Here is a 21,007-nt window from a genome sequence, read left to right on the forward strand (position 1 = left end):
GACGCAGATTATGTGGGCTATACATGCCGACGCCTATTTCAGCGCATTAATGAGCATAAGCATTCTGTCATTGGTAAACACCTGCGGGACGTACACAGTCTGAGGAACAAAGATCTCCGTGACCAATTCACAATCCTCAAGAAATGCCGTCGGAAACTGGATTGTTTAATTTATGAAATGCTCTTCATCAAAAACAAAAAACCAACACTTAACACTTAATCTGACTCCATTAAAGCAAAACTTTTTATTTGACAGTTCAAGCGCACCACGCTTGGTATTTCTATTTTTATTCATCGATTATTTTTATCTCTTAATCATATGCACTGAGACCTTCACACGTACATTCACTATATAATGAACTCACATAACGTATCTTATTTGAATTTGAGAATGATGGCATGGAGCCGTCGAAACGTCATTCTTTAATATCGCTGCTTTTTATTCTTAATTGTTTATCGAAAACCTTAGTTATCAGATTTTATTTTGTCACGGAAAATTGAAGTTAAAACCAGTATTTGAAATAAAGCATTTCCTTTTTCAAAGATTGTGGGTATGAAAACGTACCTAATTGTTTTTTTTTTGGAAATACTACAATCTTATTCTTGAACATGAATATGAACTCCTGCTGAGAGGTCTCAATAAGGAACACTTGACACAAAAGTGAGACGACGTCATAATGTTTTTTACGTCTTGATTTTCGTGGGTTACTCGACAGTTCATTGTTTCCTTGTCTGTTATCTTTCATTGAGTAAGATAAACAAGCTAATTTAATCGGCCCTTGAATCAGCCAATGAGAAACGAGCATGAGCTGAAACGCTTTTGTGTTTTGCCGGTTGAGTACATACACGCGTCGCCTCGTTTCCATGGAGGGAAAGTGATGGATGACAAAAGGAATGGCCGCAGTAGTAAATTGAAGACCGAATGATGCTCAACAATTGTCCAAGATTTCTCCAAATAGTCCATTTAAACAGGCATTGAAGTGTACAAGGACGTGTGTAAGGGATGTACTCCCGTATAAGAATGAGAAATCCGCCGCGAAATAACAAGGAAAATCGTTGATCACGCTCGTAGCATGTTTGGAACATGGCTGAATTTGGAAACCAACCGACAACTAGCGCGTCAAGAAAACAAAGGACCTTATCGGAAAGCTCGTCAGAGATTTCTTCGGGAGTCGATTTGCAGGAAAAGTTACGGAAGGAAAAGTCGTTTCGCAAAGAGACAGACGAAGTTTACCAACGGCTTCAAGACGATTACGACGAGCTGCTCAAGAAGTATGCTCAGGCCGAAAATACTATAGATCAACTGCGAATAGGAGCCAAACTTAACTTGTACAGTGACTTACCACCACCACAACAGAGCTCATCTGTAAACGCAACAGTTCATAAAGAGCCTGGTGTATTTAGATTTCCAAGAAGTAGCCAGGCTGTTTTGAGCGAGGGTGGTTTTCCTGGCGGAGAGGTTCCTCGAGGTGCTGACGCCGCTCCACAAAATGGCAACGAACGAAGTACAACTACTAGTTGTTACGCCGGGTTAAATCCATCGAGTCCAGACGGGAGAGGAGCGAGATTAAGGGCAGCTTTGTCTTCGAAAGTGCAATACTTTCAGGAGGACGTAGATGCACTGCAAGACCACGTTATGGAGGGGCAATGGGGAGAACCCGAACTACAAGAGTTGAGAGATATGTGCGAGCAGTTGAAAGCTCAAAACGGGAATTTAAAACAAGAATTAACACAGATTAGGCGACTGGAAACTGGACGAGATCCTGAGTCGTTTGAAAATGAAAGGTAAGTCAGATCGTAGGCAATCTACAGAAAATTTGAACGTTTTTCTTTCGTTCAAGGTCAAAAGATGTTGATGACGATATTATATCCGGAAATTGTGTTTGTGTATTTTTCGTCAACACAAAGATATTTTACGTAAACAAATCCCTTGAGAAACACGGTCATTTTCTAAGTAGTAAGTTTAAGGTCTTATATTGAGATCTAAATCGCGATCTTTCTGACATTGAACGAACTAATTTTTTTGACGGTTTAGACAGGTGTAAACAAAAGACGTGTTAATTATTCTAATAATTGCTGCCAGACTTTGGTGAAATAAAAATTTATGCTTTCATGTAAAGAGTCTACAGTTGCAGTTTGGGTTTTGTCCAGAGTTAAACTGCTTAATGATTAATCACAATAAAACCTGAATTTTTCGGGCGATCAGTCCTTTCTTAAAACCAAGGAAAATTGTTAAACAGCTGGTAAAATTTTTAACGATTTACAAAAGCAAGGGAACTGAAACCCATTTAAAAAAAATAATTCTAACACCTTTGGTATGCCTTATGAAAACAAGAAAAGCATTGTTGTTTGGTTAAGCTGTAGACCAACAATAAACTTTTCTAATTCCTTACTACAGAGTTAGTTAGGTGCTATTATTTTGTGTCCTTGTGGTATTCTTTATTAAAATATAAACCTGCACCTAGAAAATTGCTTCAAAACCATTGTAAATATTTTATTATCAGTTTTCTTAGGGAGTTTTATTTTCACGAGTAGTTTTCACCACGGATTTTCTCAGGAGGTTCTTAACAATGCAATGTAAATTGAAAATTCCATGTACTAAAGTTGCAATTATTATTTTACTAAATTCTTCAGTTACATTCTAAAAGGAACGTTAACATGTAAGTGAAATAGGTAACGCCCTTGACCTTCATCTTAATTGTGACACCATGCAGTGTAGTTTCACTTATGTACCAATTTTTTTGCTGAGTTTCTCTTACTATCTATTCCCTGTTTGTCCTTTGAAATGCTATTCATACTATTTTAATTTGGACAGTCAAACAAGAATGATGATTAGTCTGCAAGCAGGTGTTTTAAAATGGCTTTTTTATTTTGGTCCCAGAAAAGAAGTGAAAATAGTGTTTTTGTCATAAATTAATTGCCTTCCTGTGCTTGAAGTTTTCTATACTATACATGTTTTTCCTGCCTGTCTTTTGTAACAATTTAAAACATGATTAAATAGGACTTGAATGCAAAGCATGGTCTCCATGTTGTTGTTAATATGCGCAAATCAGTCGCAAACATTGCCAACCTAATTTCTTTCAGTTTTACAACATCCAGATGCAGGGTTAACACAAAGTGTCGATGTAGGTGGCTCGATAACAATTGCCAATGGTTTCATTAATGTTTTCAGCAGGAGGGTAATTGGTCTTCACAGGCAGGCAAAACTTTTTGAAATGAAATTCTTCATAAGAAAAACTTTCCTCTAGATGGTCAAACCAGGTGGGCAATTAAATCGTCCTCTTGTGCCCAGCGCTGTATGAAGCTACTGCAATTGCTAGTCTAGGTGGCTTATTTTACCATTTTTTAGCTGCCTGAGGTCACAAAGTAGACAGTGACTGACTGTCTCACATTCAAACTTATGCAAAGTTCATTGTCCCACAATCTGAATGAGGTGGTTTGCTTCTTACCTTTTTCCAGGTTTGAATATTAGGGTGATTTTTTTAAAAGAGGGCCTCCCAGGGGTTTTGGGCAACAAGAGAACATGATCGTTTTATTTCAAGGGAACAAAGTGTATTTTTGGGATGAATTTGAGAGAACAAGGGGTATCTCTACTATTAAAGGGAAGCTTGGCAATTAATTTCCTAGGGATCAAGGGAGCATGTTACCTCCCTTGGGAAGCCTTCAAAAAAAATAACTATGGTCACATTCCTATCGAATGGGTGAGGTCGGGCTGGATGGAAAAATATTTTGCTCAAGGTCAGGACCCACAGACCTTGTTTTGCTTGGTCCATAAGTCCTGACCTTGAGCCAAATATTTCCAGTCTGGCCCTTCCACCCAGTTAATAAGTAGAGAGACACCTTTAGTTGAAAGTAAAAATCCAAAGGTAAAAATTTCAGGGTAGTCCCTTCAGGGAGCTTACAAAGCATCTCTATCTATTTTAAAAATAGGTCTCCTATTGATAGCAGAGATGCTTTGTAAGCTCCCTGGAACCATGACTTGTTTACAAACTGAAGTGCACGTGCTTGTTGTGACGTGGTGTGACGTTGCAAAATTAATAATCTGCACAGTAAGGACGGGCAGTAACAATGGGCCTGAAGGTCCTAAGGAATAATATCTAGAGTAATGCTAAAGAAATAGAGAATGACCGTAAAGAAATTGCATGCACATATTTTTTTCTAACCTTTTTTAACATGGTGCTGCTGCTTCTAAGCTGAGATGTTAAGAGCTGGATATGAGCTGGAGGCCACAGGAAGGAATAGACTGAAGACTGACTTGTTGTTGACTTTTGATAAAGTTGTGATTTCTTCTTTTGTGAGAAGTGTCTAGACATACATGTAGTTTCTTTCTGTGCTTTCAGAGTAAGATGGCAACTGAAGTGTTTTCTGAAAACAAAATTTTGCAACAAAAAAATTGTTTCAGGGCCATACGTGTTTTTCTGGGCCTATCACTTTGACGCATCTGGCCCTCATACAGGACCTTTTTCCTTGTGGTTTTTCAAAGAAAAAACACACTGGGTCATAGAGGTCATATGATAAAGTTGATTAACATGAAAGCACATTTTAGAGCAGTTATCAATCTCCAGTTGTGTTTTCTCTATTTCTCATGCTGACATTACAGTTTATATGTTTTGTATTGAACAAATTTTGGTTGTCAGTTTCCTCCAGATCTTGAAGCCTCTCCTGCAGATGTGTCTTTTTAAGGTGATTTCTCTGTACTACATCACACATCCTTACTGCACAGAATATCGTGCACAATTTCTTTGCATGTGCACAGAAACAAAATGGTGTTTTTTTTTTTGTGAACGGTTTGGCTTGCGAGAGAGACAAATGATTGTTTTCTAGCAAACAAGTACTGGGACCTATTGAGTTTTTCATTTAGTTTGAATGTAGTGATTACCTTCTTTCTACACAGTGAATATATCTACAGACTGCTGAGGAGCTGGAGAGAAAATAAGGAGATATATCTATTGCAGAGTAAAAAATTATCACTGAAAATGAGAGCACAGCTAACACTTGTAAAATATAATATGTGGCCTCAAGAACACTACACACTTGGAACGTACTGAATCCCTGTTGACTAAATATGGACGATTTTATCATGAAACGTACATCAAATTTCTCCTACATTTCTGTCATTTCCTTGTATGCTTTACAGTGGAACAAACATGGCCAAACCTTTTTATGTCAAACAGACATATCCTTAATTTGGACACTCAGCTGTACATTTTCTTTGCATTTGCTTGATGACATTTCTTCCATTAACCCATTGATGCCTGTGCTGGCCATAACCGGCTGTGACGAACGTTGGCCTTTTTTCCAGATTGGCATCACTTATACTCAAGTTCTGCATCTTTCTATTTATACCCAGATCAGAATGATTGGGTCAATTTAGCATGAAATATGAATGAAGATCTTTGGAAATTTGAGTGAACTCAACTCTCAAGTACACTTAACTACTTTGTGCCAAGAATTTCCCGTCTCAACGATGCTTTCTCAGCAAATCTTACACTGGAAGTAAGCCCAGTAGAAGGTCAACAACTGCAGCAAAAAGATAAGAAAAGGAAAAAAGGAAAGGTGAAAAAAAAAATAAAAAAATAAAATAAAATAAATGAAATGCTTAAAAACGCAGGTCTTTTTCTCAAAATTTTGATTTGTGCCCATGTCTGAGCAAAAATGTGATAAAACACGATATTAGTGGAAAGAAAGGCATGCCTTTATGTTGGAAATACATTTTTGAGTGGATTGGAGCTACTTCTGCTCATATCCAGACTGAAATTGTCTAAAAGTGTCCCCAAAAAATACATTTTTGACAAAAAGTTCCAGAAGTCAATGGGTTAATTTGTGCACTTGTTCACATAGTTGATTTTCTCATTTGAGCAATCAATTTTAGCCTGGCCAGTGTGTATCCCCCAGAAAGTAAGTACTTCACCCCTGTACATTGAGAGTGTCATCTACATTGTAAATCGTTAATAATTAAGGCATCATGTTTGAATCCCAGCGTTTTAGTAATGATGTACAATTTGTTCTTGCAGTTTTAGTGGTGATTTCCAACCTGAGGACAGTCTTGATGGACAAGTGAGTGAAGAAGCTTGCTTATTCATTTTTCATTTTCGTCACTGTTCAGTTTCATCAGCTAATTTTAGACCTTACACAATGAACTTTGTATATGAGGGGCTCAGTCATTAGGCATTTGAGATTTCCTTAGCTGGCTAAACTAATGTAAATTTTGCCATTATAACTGTTATAGGGGTCTTAAATGGATAGTTTAATCGTTTGGCACTTGCAGCCCAACCAATTCCAATCCATTGTTTATATACCAATAACATGCAAGTAGATAACTTGTGCATCCGATCCAGAATAAAATTGTCAATCCAAATAACAAATCTGGTGTTCAATACTTAATTCAAAATTTTCTGTGTAAATCCATTTACATCTTTCATGAATTGTAGGCATCAGTAATTCTGCCAACTTTCACGTAAATGAATGACTACAAAAAGGCTATCATTCTGCTTGAATCACAAAAATGTAGTCTGTGGTTACTGAAACAAATGTGGTCAATACGAAAACGAAAGTGTGCTTAATGCATGGAGTTGGAAAGTACTAAAGGAGTAATGAGAACTCTCACCTGTATCCTCATGTTTTCACAACTGACTGGGAAATTTTCAAAAGCCAAATTTCTCACAAGAGTCAGCTGCAAGCTTCCAACTGTTTTTTAAAAAATGAAATTGAATGATTAATGTTGTAGCTTGCACATGCACTGAGCTGTGAAACCCTTCCTTTAAAACTGATTGTAGCATTCAGTGTCACTAACCTGAAGTAAATTATGCTTGTTGAGTCCCAAGTCCGGTTTATCAGTGCAGTTCCAGTTCATGGGATGTCTGTTGCTTCTGAATTGAGCTTAACCATTTGTTTGAATTTTTGCATGTTACATTACTGTATGTTGATTTATGTTTTAGTTGTATAGATGTGGTCTGCGACTGGAGGAGATATCAGACCAACTTGGAAACCGTCTAACTCGATCCAGCGGCCCATCCAACCAAGACACTAGAAGAAACAGTTACAGTGAGTTGTTAAACAGGTAATGGCTCTCTGTGTGACACTTATTTCCTTATTACATGTATGTGTGTTAGCCATACACTGTAAGTCCAAAACATCGGTGCCCTGGGGCACCACCTTAATTTTGATCTATGAATTAATGTTCTATTCACAGACCAAGGGATAACCCTCAGGAAGCAGCAGCAGCAGCAGCAGCAGCAACAGCTGCTGAAGACCAGAGGCCTGAAGGAGATCTACAGAACCTAATGCAGGTAATGCAGTCACATTCAAATTACTAGAACCTTAGTATTAAACTAAATAAATTACATTTATGTCATGGTGATGATGAAACTACAGTAGTAAATTTATAAAATGTTCCTTATCCAGTGAATAGTAATTAAGGTTTCAGTCTGATTACAGACTGTTGTACTTACTTAGGTGGAAAGAAAAAAACCTTTTAACTGAGTGTTATTGTTATTATAGTTTTTTTAATCATGAGATGATGATGATGGTGATGATTATAATTATTTTATAGATATTTTTTTTGGGGGGGGGGGGGTGGGGGGAAGGGGGTAGAGAGGGGACAAAGTAGTATAAATTTTCTGATTCATCCATAAATTTAACTTTATCTTTGAATGAGACTGCACTCTACATGTACCAGCATTTCCGTGCGAGGAGTTTTTAAAAAAAAAAAACCCAAAATGATGTTACAATATACTAACTGCTTATTAACCAAGAGTGAGGTCTTTATGGGAAAATCTCAAACTGAAACCTTGCTGTATTGACTGAGCGATAGCGAGGTCAATACGGGAAGGCCAAGGTTTGAGATTTTCCCGTAAAGACCAAACGTTTGAGGTTAATAAGTTGTTTATTATATGGCTTTTTGCTTTGGTTTTTGCAGGCCTGTAATCGGCCCATGGGCATCACAGGAGAATAATGCCCTTCAATCAGAATGTGCGAGCCAATCAGAGCGTGCGTTATATCGGGTACAAACACAGGCCATATAATAAATGTTTATAAAATAAATGACCTACAGTACTAAGTGCGCTCTCATGCTAATAGGTGTGTTTACATGAGAGTATGTAAACATGGTTGTGACATTTTAGATTCCCCCATATTTTTGAGAATTATTTTGTAAAAGCAATAGAGCACTTTTTTCCATGTTTACATAGCCTCATCTAAACACTCTGGGGAGCTGGGAGGATTCTCAAAAGTTACGCATACGTCTCGGGTTTGCATAGTTGTCTCAAACTCTCCAACCCTCCTTGTGTTTAGATGAGGCTATGTAAACACAGAAAAGGTGCTCTTTTGCATAAATATACTCCATTGCTTTCCTGAATTTCGGAGAACTGAGCAAGTGCTTTTGATAATAATCTCATGACAAGCCATTTGTAACAACTTCAATCTTGCCAATCTGAAATTCTTATTTTTATGAGATTGAAGATGATTTTTGTGAGATGCATGTACATAATTTTACTCAATGGGAAACACTGTGGTTAAATATGCTGAAATCAGTGGGTAGGTAAGTCTATTCTGTTCCAATGCTCTCCTCTTTTCATTTGGTGTCAAACAAAATCGAAATGATTTCTGAGGTTCATTTATGTGCATGTGCAAACGTAGCCTTTAACACATACCTGAATTTTAGGGAACCATCAACTTACAATGCAACAGAGGAAAACCCACTCCAGTTTGTGGCTTTCTTTAATTTACAATTTAAGCATTGTACCTGTGGTTCATTATGGAAATTACTTACCTTATGCTTCCCTACTGAATGAGTTTATTGTTTTTAACCTACAGTAGGTGTTTTTTAGTTCTCACTTATTAATAAAGTTGTTTACATGTATGTTTTTTGTTTTTAGAGACTAAGAAATATCAAAGAAGCTAGCAAGAATGATTTAGTGAGGTAATTGTAGTCCAATATGAAAACCGAAATTCTCGCTATAGATCTCCATACATGTCTGTTATGTCAGTGCTGAGAATTTTGTAATATATCCAGACTATTGACCCCCTCGATGACAATGTTATTTGATTTTGTATTGTGCCAGTGATACATGGTGATTACTTGAGAGGATAAATTGGTTAACATGATTTGTTAATTTGCGCATTCTGGGAGGTAAATTATGCATTACATGCTAAGAAGGTGGGTTTACCACTAAAACTAAAAGGGTTTAAATTATAAGACTGGGCCTTAATGAAGCTTCACAGGAGAATATTTGTATGTCGTAAAACATATTATTAAAAGGGCTACCTTATGCTACTTTAGGTGATATTCAGCGGTGGATATACGTAGGTTTTAAGCCACCATACAACATAGAAAAACACAGCCAAGAATATTGAAAACCACAAGAGAAAATGTTGATGGCCATTCTGCGAAATCTCCATCGAGACTATAACATACTAACTTGCGATTACTTGATTTTTGTATTGCCAACACAAGCCACGTTTTGTTGATTTAAATCTGCATGAAAACTTGATGAATGTGGTAAAGTGATGACATTAGGGTATTAAGTTGCTTCTAAATACAGAATACAATAAATATGGTATAGCTCGCTTGTACCTTAATCCATTTTTACAATTGTCTCTTTTTATAATCGTTTGTTAATAAGTTTACTGAATTGTGGCGTGCTCTCTTAACTGATATAATTTTATTTGTAGTTATGTACCATTTAGTATTGTAGAAAGTTCTTTCAAAGTTTTAAAGCTCTATTAGCCTCTTTGAACACGAGGAAAACATTTGGTCGTGGGAAACGTTTAGTTTGTTCCATCCTTAATGCTTACCAGTGTGATTCCTTGTAGAGCCATTTGTGGATTTTGTGAATAAATGCAAACAATATAAATATACGATTTAATTAAACATGTTATTGTTGTCTGAAATAGTCAATATGTAAACTTTATGCAGTGTTTCTATTTAGTGTATATCGAAATATCTTTGCTGTTGCCCAGGAAAATAAATTTGTTTCAAGCTCTCCATAATCCATAAGCCACAAACTCCAGTTTCAAGCACAAAACTAATGAACGAAAATAATCGCATAAGCCGTTGTTGCCCGTAAACACAGCAAAACAATGTTAGAATGGACAAACAGCCACATTGGTTGCCCGGGCAGGTGTATCCTAGAGATATCCAACGGGCAGGTAGATAAGTCAATATAACATATGGTAATTTTTCGGAACGGTGTTTAAATCTATGTTGGTGTAAGGAAGGTGTTTGGAAGAGATCTCTGAAAACGATCAGAAAATTGAGTATGGCGTCGACATCCCCTTTGGAAAGTGACGGCGAGGGAACCGAAGACGAAGAAATTGTGAAAATCCTACGCTGGGCCGCCTTAATGTAATTTGCTTCTTGGATATTTTTTTGCTTTAAAGTGATTTACATTTTAGGAATTAATTTTATCGTTCAGGACAGTTACGAGTATTCTGCTTCTGGTTACTTCTCTAAAGAATGGCTGTAGCGATTTGCAGCATTTAAGAAGAATGTTTTAGAAGAGTCAAAGAGTCGAATTTTATCACCTGTAATGTTTTGTTTCATCATTTTCGTGTGGCGTTTTCTCCGAGACGGCGTTTGACTGTATCATTGTGTTGTTTGTAATCTTATCATTCAAAGTATCAAAACGAAGCCTGTTAGGGTTGTTTATGGCATAAGCCAGGGTAACTTCGTACTGTGAAACTTAGCTATTGCGTGTCTCGTTTGTGGTCTGCGAGCGGTAGAGATTATCCACTCTTATGCATGTCGCAATTTATTGATCCTTGTTATAAAACAATATTTTGATTTTTAATCGATTTGAGTTATTCTACGATTAGTAGAGGTTCGGATCACTGTAAGAGTTTAGTTAGGTCTTAAATGGCATGTAAATCAATGTAAAAGTTTTGTTAGCTATTACTGAAAACCTTTCATCGAGCTGAAAACCTGTCGGCTGTATGTATGGTTTTTGTGCATTAGTAAAAAGCCTAAAGACCTCCCATAGAGTTCATCAAAGGACTAAGAATTACATGTACTCAGGGGGGTTTCATGTTGCACGCCTTTCCATCTAGTGTATGCTTTGAAAAATTGATCCTTTTAATAGCTTATCGTTACAGCATTTCCATATGGCTTTTCTAACAACTGTCTACGTTAGACAAACCTGACTTAAGTGATCAAATATAGCGTTACAGCGTGTTGCTTGCCTTGTGAATGCGAAAATAAAGTGCCAAAAGATGAAATTTAATTCAAGTGTAATTACAGGTTACTTGAACAGAACCTGGACTTCGGTAAAATAAATCAGTTAGTGCATGGTGTATTTCCAATGTGATGATGTTTGGAAACATTGGAGTTGTGTTTTGGTTGTTCGAGAAAAAGGAAACGCTAATTCTACGTTTTCTTGTTAACGTTTTGAGTTCATGCTCCATTGTCAGTTATGGTCTATATATTTAGTTATTTTTTTTCTTAATTCCTTTTTCAGAGAAGGAAACAGCTCGGAAGATGTGGAGGACCTTGATTTAAATTCAGCTGAAAGAGAAGGTGAATATTCAAGACGGTTTTCTTTGGGTAAGTGACACCTTTTCCTTTGACTGTTTAGGATAAATCAGCCACAGAACGTTACTAAATTTCTATAGAAAATACTGAGCTCTTAGTTTCTTTTCTGAATGTGTTTTGAGGGCAATAGAAACCCCGTTTTTAGCTTTTCAGAGAAGAATTTTTTTTAATGATAATTCATTCCTTAAAGATGCTTAATGTTTTCCGAGTGATTTCTTTCTGTTCCAATAATGGCTGTGATTAGTAGTTTGGGAATGCGCATATTAAGTGTCATGTTTATATTTGGCTGCAGGTCCTCTTCCAGATAGTGATGCGGAGGATAAACAGGTGAAACATATTTTAAAATACAATCCATATCATTAAGCTTTCTCCCCTCGATTTTTTCTTCAACGTTGCAGTACAACTTCGCTCCTAAGGTGACGCTAACTTTTGTTCAGTAGAATCTAAGTGACCCAGACAAAACTGATAATTTTGATATATGCAGATTAAAGTCGGTTTTAGAACAATAACTTCACACTCAGCGTGGTATGATACCATTATTTCCATTTTTTGTGAATTTATTACGCGAGGTGGCGTCCATTTTTCTGAATTTCTAATTGAAAAAATGAAACTTTCTGTCTGGAGAAACTTGTGCCTAAAGTGCACTTATATTCTTGTCTGTTGTTATCCCACGAATATTGTTGTCAGAGGCTATACTTCTTATATGACGATATTGGTTTCTTGACGGGATTTAAAAACGAAGTTACCTGGCGTAACATGTGGCATTAAATACATCAAAACAGTGAATTATTAGCCAATCAGCTGCCGTTTCCAAGCGCATTCTTTGGGATGCCGTTTGTAAGAAATAGCGGTGGAGTTAAATTACGTAAACAATATTCATTCAAAATTTTATCGCTCTAATGCGAGCGACGATGTTCTTAAAGCCAGTCCAATACGACCGTCAGGTTGAGCATATTAAGTTGTTGCGTTTGGCGTCAAAAATATACGGTCCAACATTACGGCTAACAAATATTTGGAAATGCTTACTCGTGACAAATTTCCTCTAAGGTTTTCTTCGCAACGTGCTACGTTGTCTTGTCTAATTTGGTCGTGAAGTGCTTAGCGTTTTTGTAATCTGAACGTTGGAGGTTGCGTGTGATAGCAATGGATTGTGTTGGAAACGACGGCTCCGTAGAAGAGTTTTATTTGGTACTCTTGGATGGAAGATTGGAATATGCGGTGAGAATTTCTTGCTGAGAAGCCTTTCGCTTCTCGTGTATACATGCAGCGGTTAAAGAATTTAAATGTACGCTTTAGGTGTTGCTAAAATAACCCAACATGACGTCCTCATTGGATTGGAGGATTTCTTTTCTTGGCAGAAAGGCCAAAGTAGCTATAGGGTTAAATAACTTAATTAAGAACTCCTCACTTTCTTTTTTGTTTTTAACGGCGTGATGTTCTCTTTTTTATTTTTCACCAGGAGCTTAGCGACCAGCACGAACCTCTAGACCTACAAGAGTCTGGGTACTTCGCGTCCGAATCTATGAGTGTCGTTCATGACCCCGCTTCTGAGCCCCTGTCGAGTCAGTACTTCGCCAACAGTCAAGGGCCACACGATAGGTCACGAGCGGGCTCCTTGCCGCACACGAGGTAAAATAATTTTCACACTCTTTTTCGATAGCTTGCTTTCTCGCGAGAAAAAGTTTCGATCATATCGAGTGTGACACCTTTACTCTTTTTACCATGAATACTTGTTTTGTTTGAAAGACCAACAAGAATTGTAAGAATTATTACATCGTCCAGGCAAGTGGTAAGAACTTGGACTCTTGTGGTGTTTTGTACATACGTGATATCGAGTTAAATTTGGGTTGAAAAAAGTAAGTTTGTCCTGAGGGTAAAAAAATACCAGGATGGCTAAGATTGATATAGATTGACTATAAAATGTTTAAGCAAGCAACCGGAACGATGATCCTGCTGGAATACGTTGGATCAATAGTGATCTAATCGGCTTCACATATAAAATGAAGAATACAAAAGCAAAAACCGACACAACGTAGGATGATTTTTTGAAGGTGTACTATATTACGGCTGAATCCAACGACTGTGTTGGATGCATCGTTTGTGGTGTTGAAATGGTTGTCGCATCTCGTGTTTGTCTAATTGAGCTATTCTTTACTGACCCCAACAACCCATAACCAAACAGGTCTCGGACAATAACACTCTTTTATCCTTTTCAGTTCACAGCGGTCGAGAACCAACAGTTACCGCAGCCGTGCCAACACAGAAGACATGGATTCACCCCTAGAAGACGACGGCGACGATTTGCCTTCTTCTAGCTTAGCTTCTCCTCAGACCTCCCCTGGCAGTTCGAAGTCACCTCGAGCCTCTTCTAGTCCTATGCGTAACAGCGTGAGTGGAATTCCTCCTCCACCACGACGCCAGGACAGTCGCCTGAGTGAATCTAGTAGCAGACGATCACGTGCCAATTCAAAAGCGTCACGCCTGCCACGGTCCAGCGTTGTTTCCGATCACGACAGCTCACGTGACCCCGTGATCGCGGCTGAGCCAGATGAACCGTTTGAATCACGTGATCGCACCGCCAGTACCCACAGTTCTCCACGTGAACAGCACGTGCCACAAGAACCGCGAAACAGGAGAAACAGTGCGCGAGAACCGCCACGGACTTCAAACGGATTACACCATGAAAGTGTGCGCAAACCCTCCCGAGTTACTCATGGTCGCCCTCTCAGAGCAAGCGTTTCGGGTGACAGCCGTGTTTCAACACCTCTCTTCCTTCCCAACACTGACGGACCAGCCCGACCGAAAGACCTCCAACGTAGAGGCAAGCATCGTAACGGAGTTGCGGATTCTGAGAGGGGCTTTGATAGCGGATTTTTTGGCTCGGAGGGAAGTCGGATATCCCGAGGACACGAGTCGCCCGATATTCCGCCGCCATTTTATCCCGAAAATAAACTGCGAAGCGCGCCTTTACAAGAACAGTCCGCTACAGAGACTGAAGATGAGAGACTCCAACCGACAACACCGAAAGTTGTACCAAAGTTAATTCCGAGAAATAGAGATCTGAGACGACGAAGGTCTTCCCTTCAGTCGCTCTCTGAAAGCGACGAAGACCGTTATCTCGAAACCACTCATTCTAAACCTTCGACGAGAACGCCTTCTTCTCAGAGAGAACGAAGGAGTCATCGGCACACTCCGACACATCCTGCCCCCCGATCGGATAACGAGGGGGTCCGAAGACTTGACGACACTTTACGAAAGCATGCATCTACCCCGAGCTTATACGATGGCGGTACAGGAGAAAGATCGGTGCAAAGCACAGTGACGGGCCGAGCTTCAAGGACACCATCACGCCATGATAAGGCAACTGCTCCTGTAAGGAACACAGGTAAGAATTTTCGTCTTAATTGTTTCAGTAAAAATTAAGGATGAAAACAGACATTAGTAGATGTACGTTCAATTTGCAGTTTTAACCGTAAATGTTATCAAGGTCATTCTCCGATGGTGAATAACAATACACATATACATGTGCGGACTGAAAGTTTTATCGGAAAAGTTACTCCTTTTATGACGGAAGGGATAATAAGTAGTTCTCGTGATTGTTAACGATCACTTTAAATTTGATTACTTTAATTTCTGTAATGAAGTAATGGTGACATCCGTGCAAGAGAAATCTAAATAAAAACACAAGCCGAAGCATTCATACAGTTACGTTTTAAAAATATGTTTTTTCTCTACTAAATTCTCATAAAAACGAATATTCTCGATTTGCTTACTACTTTTTGTGTGCTGCATTTAATTGATGTTTTTCGAAAGACACTAGATACCCCGCTGTTTCGTGACGACAGTGCAATACTGTCCGTTATTCTGTTATTCTATTTCGAGTGTTTCCTAGTGTGTTGATTTTAGTGCATTTGTACACACATTCATTAAAATGTAATTTTCAAAGCCGACAGGTGTAACACGGTGATATTCTGTTCCCTGATTGTCCCGACACAGACTCTTTTGTGTTTTTGTCTCCTCTAAACTACAATGAAAAAACCGCGCTTGGTGTTTCAATCAACAAACTGTCGTTTTACTAACGTGGCGTTAACGTCGAATCATTTCTAATGCTGTGCAGGAGTTTTATCAAATATTACGGTATCGTGTTTTTCATTTTTCCTATTTTAAAATTAGTTTCTCCCGTTTCTTGATAACTGACTGACCGTTGCTCAATTTATGTAGGATCTTCACCGTATTTGGAGACCGGTCGAGGAAAACACTGGTTTTTGTTTTTAGGTATATTAGCAATATTGTTTATCTGCAATCCAATCAGAATTGATACTGTGTAGTTGCCGCCCGCATGCTTAGCGCAATAATATTTGAAATAATTCTCAACCGTTATCACCACGCGGGAATGGTATTTTCTGGTACAAATGGGAAGATATGTTCTTTATACGAGAAGGTCTTTTTGCAGGTAAATGCTGCACTGTGGGTGTAAGAAAACGGTTAAGAGTGTATTCGGCGCAGAGGATTTGAAAATGTTTGAATATTAATAATATATAAGCGTGCAGTGATATGACAACTAGCAGCAAGCTTATTAGTGGACATTTTACAAACTTTGTCGCTGTAAAATGTACTTTCCTGTCGAATCCTAAATGGATCAGGATGGATTAGACCAAGGTATCTTCTTGTGATCAGTTTTCTTCTTGTAGATTAGTTCTGAATCTATGGCAGCAGATGACTACATCAAAAATGTTACTCATGCATGTAGAGCGCTGTTTTCATCGCGAATTTCAACGGTTTTTGGTCCTGACATGGGTCTCACAACCCTGGTGTTCCAAAAGTGTTGTTTCTGGAAGAATGTCATGGTCTTCTCCATGAAATTCAGGGAACAGAACGGAAAGATTCATCCTTGTTTTCGATTTACGCTTAACTGCTGCACTGTATTGGATCGTCGATGTCACTGATATTGATCATAATAGTCTCAAGTACCCGCACTTCTGTAGCTCTCATTTACCTCCACCAAGTTTAACAGTAGGCAAATATTCTATTGGAGTGTTACTGTGCTATAGTAGCTATCGATGATGTCCAACACATCAAAATAACTAAAGTTTCTTAGGTACTCTGCGGCATCGCCATTCGTAAGGCCTCCCTCGAATGAGTTTCGCAACTTCTTCGAAGGGCGATTGTACAGAGCATGCAACATAATTTAATAACAATCTGGTTTTTGTGATTGATTTTTATAATTGAGGACATGTTTCTCTTAGTTACTCATTTCGTCGGTGTAACATGCAGCTTGTCGATGTAATTGCTAATTCTTGAAATCGAAGCGCAGTGACGCCATTTTCTTTAATTTCCAAGGGAAATGAAAAACAGCGGGTCAACAGTTTTCTTATGGTAGTTTTTACAACACTTGTTTGCCATCTTTTTCATAGGCCCGCGGATAGATCAGTCCCGACCAATGGATAAGCAGAGCGTACGCAGTTACCCGGGTGACCGTGAATCCGTGCGGTCAGGAAGGCGGTCAAGGAGAGGTGACGACAGCAGCAGTGGATACAGTGACAATGAGAGGAGATACCGCAGGTCAGTGTCACGATCAACTTCTGATTGAGAATTAGGCGGTGCATCAGGACACTTTACTGTGGCTAAAAAATAAAAATAACTTTTTCCAAACATTCTACAGAAAACGGGTGGTTACGTCTGTTGGTATATTTTATTTAGCATAGTGCTATGTTAGTCTTGATTGCGCTCTAAGAATTTTTCCGTACATTTTTCACAGGGATCCAGTTGACAAGCTAAGAGGTGAACTGCAGAGCTTACGTGCCCAGCTGCAGCAAGACACGAATGCTCGTGGATTGCAGGCTCAGATGTACGACGACCTTCGACGAAGGCACGACGATCTCGAACGAGAAATGGCACGACGAGGTGCCGAGCAACAGATGGCGAGCATGTACGACAACCTACAGAAAAAATACGATGCTCTGGCGAACGAAATGTCACGGAGCAGAGAAAGTCCGACCAATCCTTCACCTTACGATGATCTTAGGAGACGTATAGAAGAACTGGCAAGGGATGTAGGCGAGCTGAAGCGAAGAGAATACGACCGACCAGCCCCGGCACCTTCGCCAACACCTTCCACACCAGCCCCAGCATCCGCACAAGTGCCCGAGGTGCACACAATGCAGTTTTTGTGTCCATTTTGTGGAGGTTCGGGGAGTCATAGTCACGGGAATTATTTCTATCCGGGTTATTCTGGCCCACCCCAAGGAACCCCGGCGGCAACCTCAGGGACATCTTCCTCGCGGCCGCGTCGTCACACCGAGACGCAAACACCGTACACTCCGGGACTAACAAACACTTTTGTTCATCATCCTACAACCCCTGCAGCGGCGTCTACACCCTACTCACCCTACTACCACAAGTAAGTGACAGGTGAAATTCATAAACTTATATTATGACGAGAAAAAACCACTCGATAAAAGAACCCCTTTGCCCTTGAAAACTGCTTTATATCATTATTTTCTCTCGTGTTTTGTTTTAGTGTGGTTTCATCGCCTGTTCATCATCATACTAACACATATCCCGGGGCGACAACGGGGACACCCGTGATAACCACCGGAGTGGTACCCGGGGTGCCCGTGGTACCACCCAGAGTTGTAACCGAGTCACCAACAGTACATCACATCCATCATCTCCCCCGGGGGAAGTCCAGGAGTCGGCGAGAGCACCAAGTGTCTGACAGTGAAGATTCCGAAAGTGACGAGGAATACCCTGCACAAAGAAGGTACAACTTTACAATCCTTGAATTGTGTCATGTTTCTGTTATTACTGCTTTACCAGTTTTTGGCGTCCAGAAAAAAGCGAAGAAGTTAGTCCAAAAGTTCATTTGTAATTTTAAAATATTATTCTCCTTACGAACTACCTAACAGTATCTTTTACTTTAGGTCTTAGTGTTTGGTGGTACATGAAGGCAATATTCTTTAGCTGATGAGTGTTATCATTCCCATCAACTCTGCCCGACAGTGTACTGATACTAATTTATATTAATCTTGGGAATTGAAGGTTTCGACCACTAGTTTCCTCTGTTTTGAAGTACAGCGTTTTACCGTGGTAACCTCGGTCCGCTCTAGATGTGGTGTTTTCCAGTGTTGAACACAAGCCTTGGTTTTTGAGCGATTCACACTGTTTCGTTATTGATGTTTCAACCTCTTTCTTATAGCAGGCATGTCCGAGTTAGAAGTAACACAGGCAATCATAGCAGCTGGGGAGGTTATCTAGGAGATGAGGTGAGATTTTACTTCCCATGGTACATTTTTTAAAAAACGAATAAAACAGACTGTTTGAAAGTCCAATTCCTAACCTCTTACCTAATGTGTTTGTTTTCTAAACTGTTGCTCTATATTTAAACCTAAACTCGCTTTGTTCGTCAGAGACGTTACGTACCAACCGGCCAATCGTTATGACGTCATGATGACGTTACATTATTTGGAGATCTCTTTAGTGTAGTGCGATTGGACGGAAAGAATCCGAAACCCTTTGACTTCTGGTAAGACTCGCATTCCCCTACTACCTGTATCATGCATAGGCTCGATTACCAGCCGCTGTTCGGGAAAGGAGCCCGCGCTCCTCCCCCGAACTCGGGGAGGACGTAGACCGGACTCGAGAAAGCGGCGAAAATCGAGCCTATATCATGCACAGGAAATTGGACTTTTGCCAAGGGCAAGTTTCTTGCTGTTGAGTTCTCCCAAAGTGCTAGAAGACTGGAGTAAGACTATTGGCAATTAACACAACTGTTTTCTTTTGGCAGTTGGAGAGTTATCGACTCCACCAATCACTGGACGTAGCCAACAAAGCCGCAAGAAGAATGCAGCACATCTCCAAGAGAATGCTCAGCAATATCGCTTCCGACTTGATACGATCCGGCAAAAGATAGTATCCAAATGTTTATTCTTATATTACACTAACAATCGTATTCACTCGCGCTTACCGTTCACAAAAAGAAAGATTATAGTTTTGAATTCCCGAAACATTCTCTAAACGTATTAGAGACGTTTGCTGGAAACAGCTAGAGATTTGCTACGGAAGACATATACAAAGGCTAGCTAAAACGTTCGGTCCAGATTTCGTCATTTCAAAGGCTTTTTTCCTACAGGAATCAGGCCAAACACTACAGATCTTTCTGCTTTCTACGACTTTTCCAATTCATGCTTTTGAAGTCGTTGGGTTAACCTTAAGATGGTTTTAGTTATCTGGGGTTAAACTGTCTGAAAGTCTTACTAATTAACTTGGGCTCCAAAAGGTTACCAAAGCTCGCTTCCTTGATTAAGAACTATACCTAATTACCAGTTGCAACAACTTTGAAGAAGTCAATACCGATACGTACGCATATGACAATGTAAAAGTTGCTTGTAGTCATTCACCCTTTAACTCATAAAATTTCTTAAAACATCGAAACACGGGCACTGTTCAACAGTTTTCACTAGAATGGCTACATGCTACCTTATACAGCATTATAAACAGTATCACGTGAGAGCACTACTCGATAGCTTATATTTGCATGGTCATGCACGAGGTTTGATGCACAAGGTTAATGTTAGAACAACCAACCCTGTACAACGAAATAGAGGTAGTAACAGAAGGTTATATTGCTAATACATTATAAACTTCTGGTGGTACCTCATGAAAGTATTTCTCAAAAGGTTTTATCTGAATGGTTAGAAGAGTTTCTTCAAAAGACTTAGCATTAAGAACGACATTATTTGACTTGGGAATTTCCGATTCTCTCGTCTGCGAAAAGAAGACATATTACACATTGTAACTTAAGGGAAAAATATATAATTAGTTAAGTGTTTATTTTTGTACTCTCTAACCAATATTCTACATATCTTATTTTATATTATTTTATTTATTCGTCACATTGTAAAGTTCTTACTCCAAAGATGCATTCGCGTATGCTAGATTATTTATGCATCCGTAATATATTAACATTACGTTTATTCTTTCAGTTTCAAATTTTGTAAGATCGGTCGCGTGTTAATTTTTAAAGCTATAAAATTGTTTCAAATTCGGTTTGTAACGCATTGCGCACATGAAATAATTAAATTTCAGAGGAAAAATAGCGATTTTGGTTTTACATTATGCCAGTTAAAAAATGTTGTAATTTTAGTGAGTATCAAGACGTTGACATAAACAGATGATTTTATAACATTTTTGCATTTCATAGTGTCCTTATAATGACAACCTTTTCCGTGTCACATCTCCCTTTTTTCACGTCTTTCATTTTTTCCTTCGTACATGTTTCAACATGTACGAAGGAAATGGAAAATCAAACCACCCGCACGCAAGGTCAGTACATGTGCTTGCAAGTATTACTCCCAATCCTGGTCAATCCTGAAAGGGATTTTAATAGCGCTCATTTATTAAAACAAGAGAACAAACCATTTCCACCCCTACCAATTTCTTACTTCGATCTGGCTTCCTTCGCAGTCCATCTTTGCGTCGA

General features: G+C 39.0%; 1 protein-coding gene across 2 annotated transcripts; it reads left to right on the forward strand.

Annotated features, from left to right (window-relative positions):
* The first annotated feature begins 832 nt into the window (after positions 1 to 832).
* LOC110055961 (uncharacterized) lies at positions 833 to 20,712 on the forward strand. Of its 2 annotated transcripts, none has more exons than XM_089275424.1 (14): positions 833 to 1,784; positions 6,014 to 6,056; positions 6,938 to 7,059; positions 7,192 to 7,288; positions 8,876 to 8,919; positions 11,453 to 11,538; positions 11,819 to 11,853; positions 12,986 to 13,155; positions 13,743 to 14,911; positions 16,941 to 17,088; positions 17,285 to 17,926; positions 18,047 to 18,289; positions 18,725 to 18,791; positions 19,313 to 20,712. In XM_089275424.1, exons 1-14 carry the CDS (start codon positions 1,084 to 1,086, stop codon positions 19,436 to 19,438), a joined length of 3,693 nt encoding a protein of 1,230 aa, XP_089131550.1. In that variant the 5' UTR covers positions 833 to 1,083; the 3' UTR covers positions 19,439 to 20,712. The 2 variants fall into 2 exon arrangements, with proteins under 2 accessions (XP_089131550.1, XP_089131551.1); XM_089275425.1 differs by having other exon boundaries at positions 18,728 to 18,791.
* Positions 20,713 to 21,007: the final 295 nt, after the last annotated feature.

Source organism: Orbicella faveolata, unplaced genomic scaffold, assembly GCF_042242905.1.
Source record: "Orbicella faveolata isolate gen_17 unplaced genomic scaffold, um_ofav_v1 contig_36, whole genome shotgun sequence".
In the NCBI taxonomy this organism is placed as follows: Eukaryota; Metazoa; Cnidaria; class Anthozoa; order Scleractinia; family Merulinidae; genus Orbicella; species Orbicella faveolata.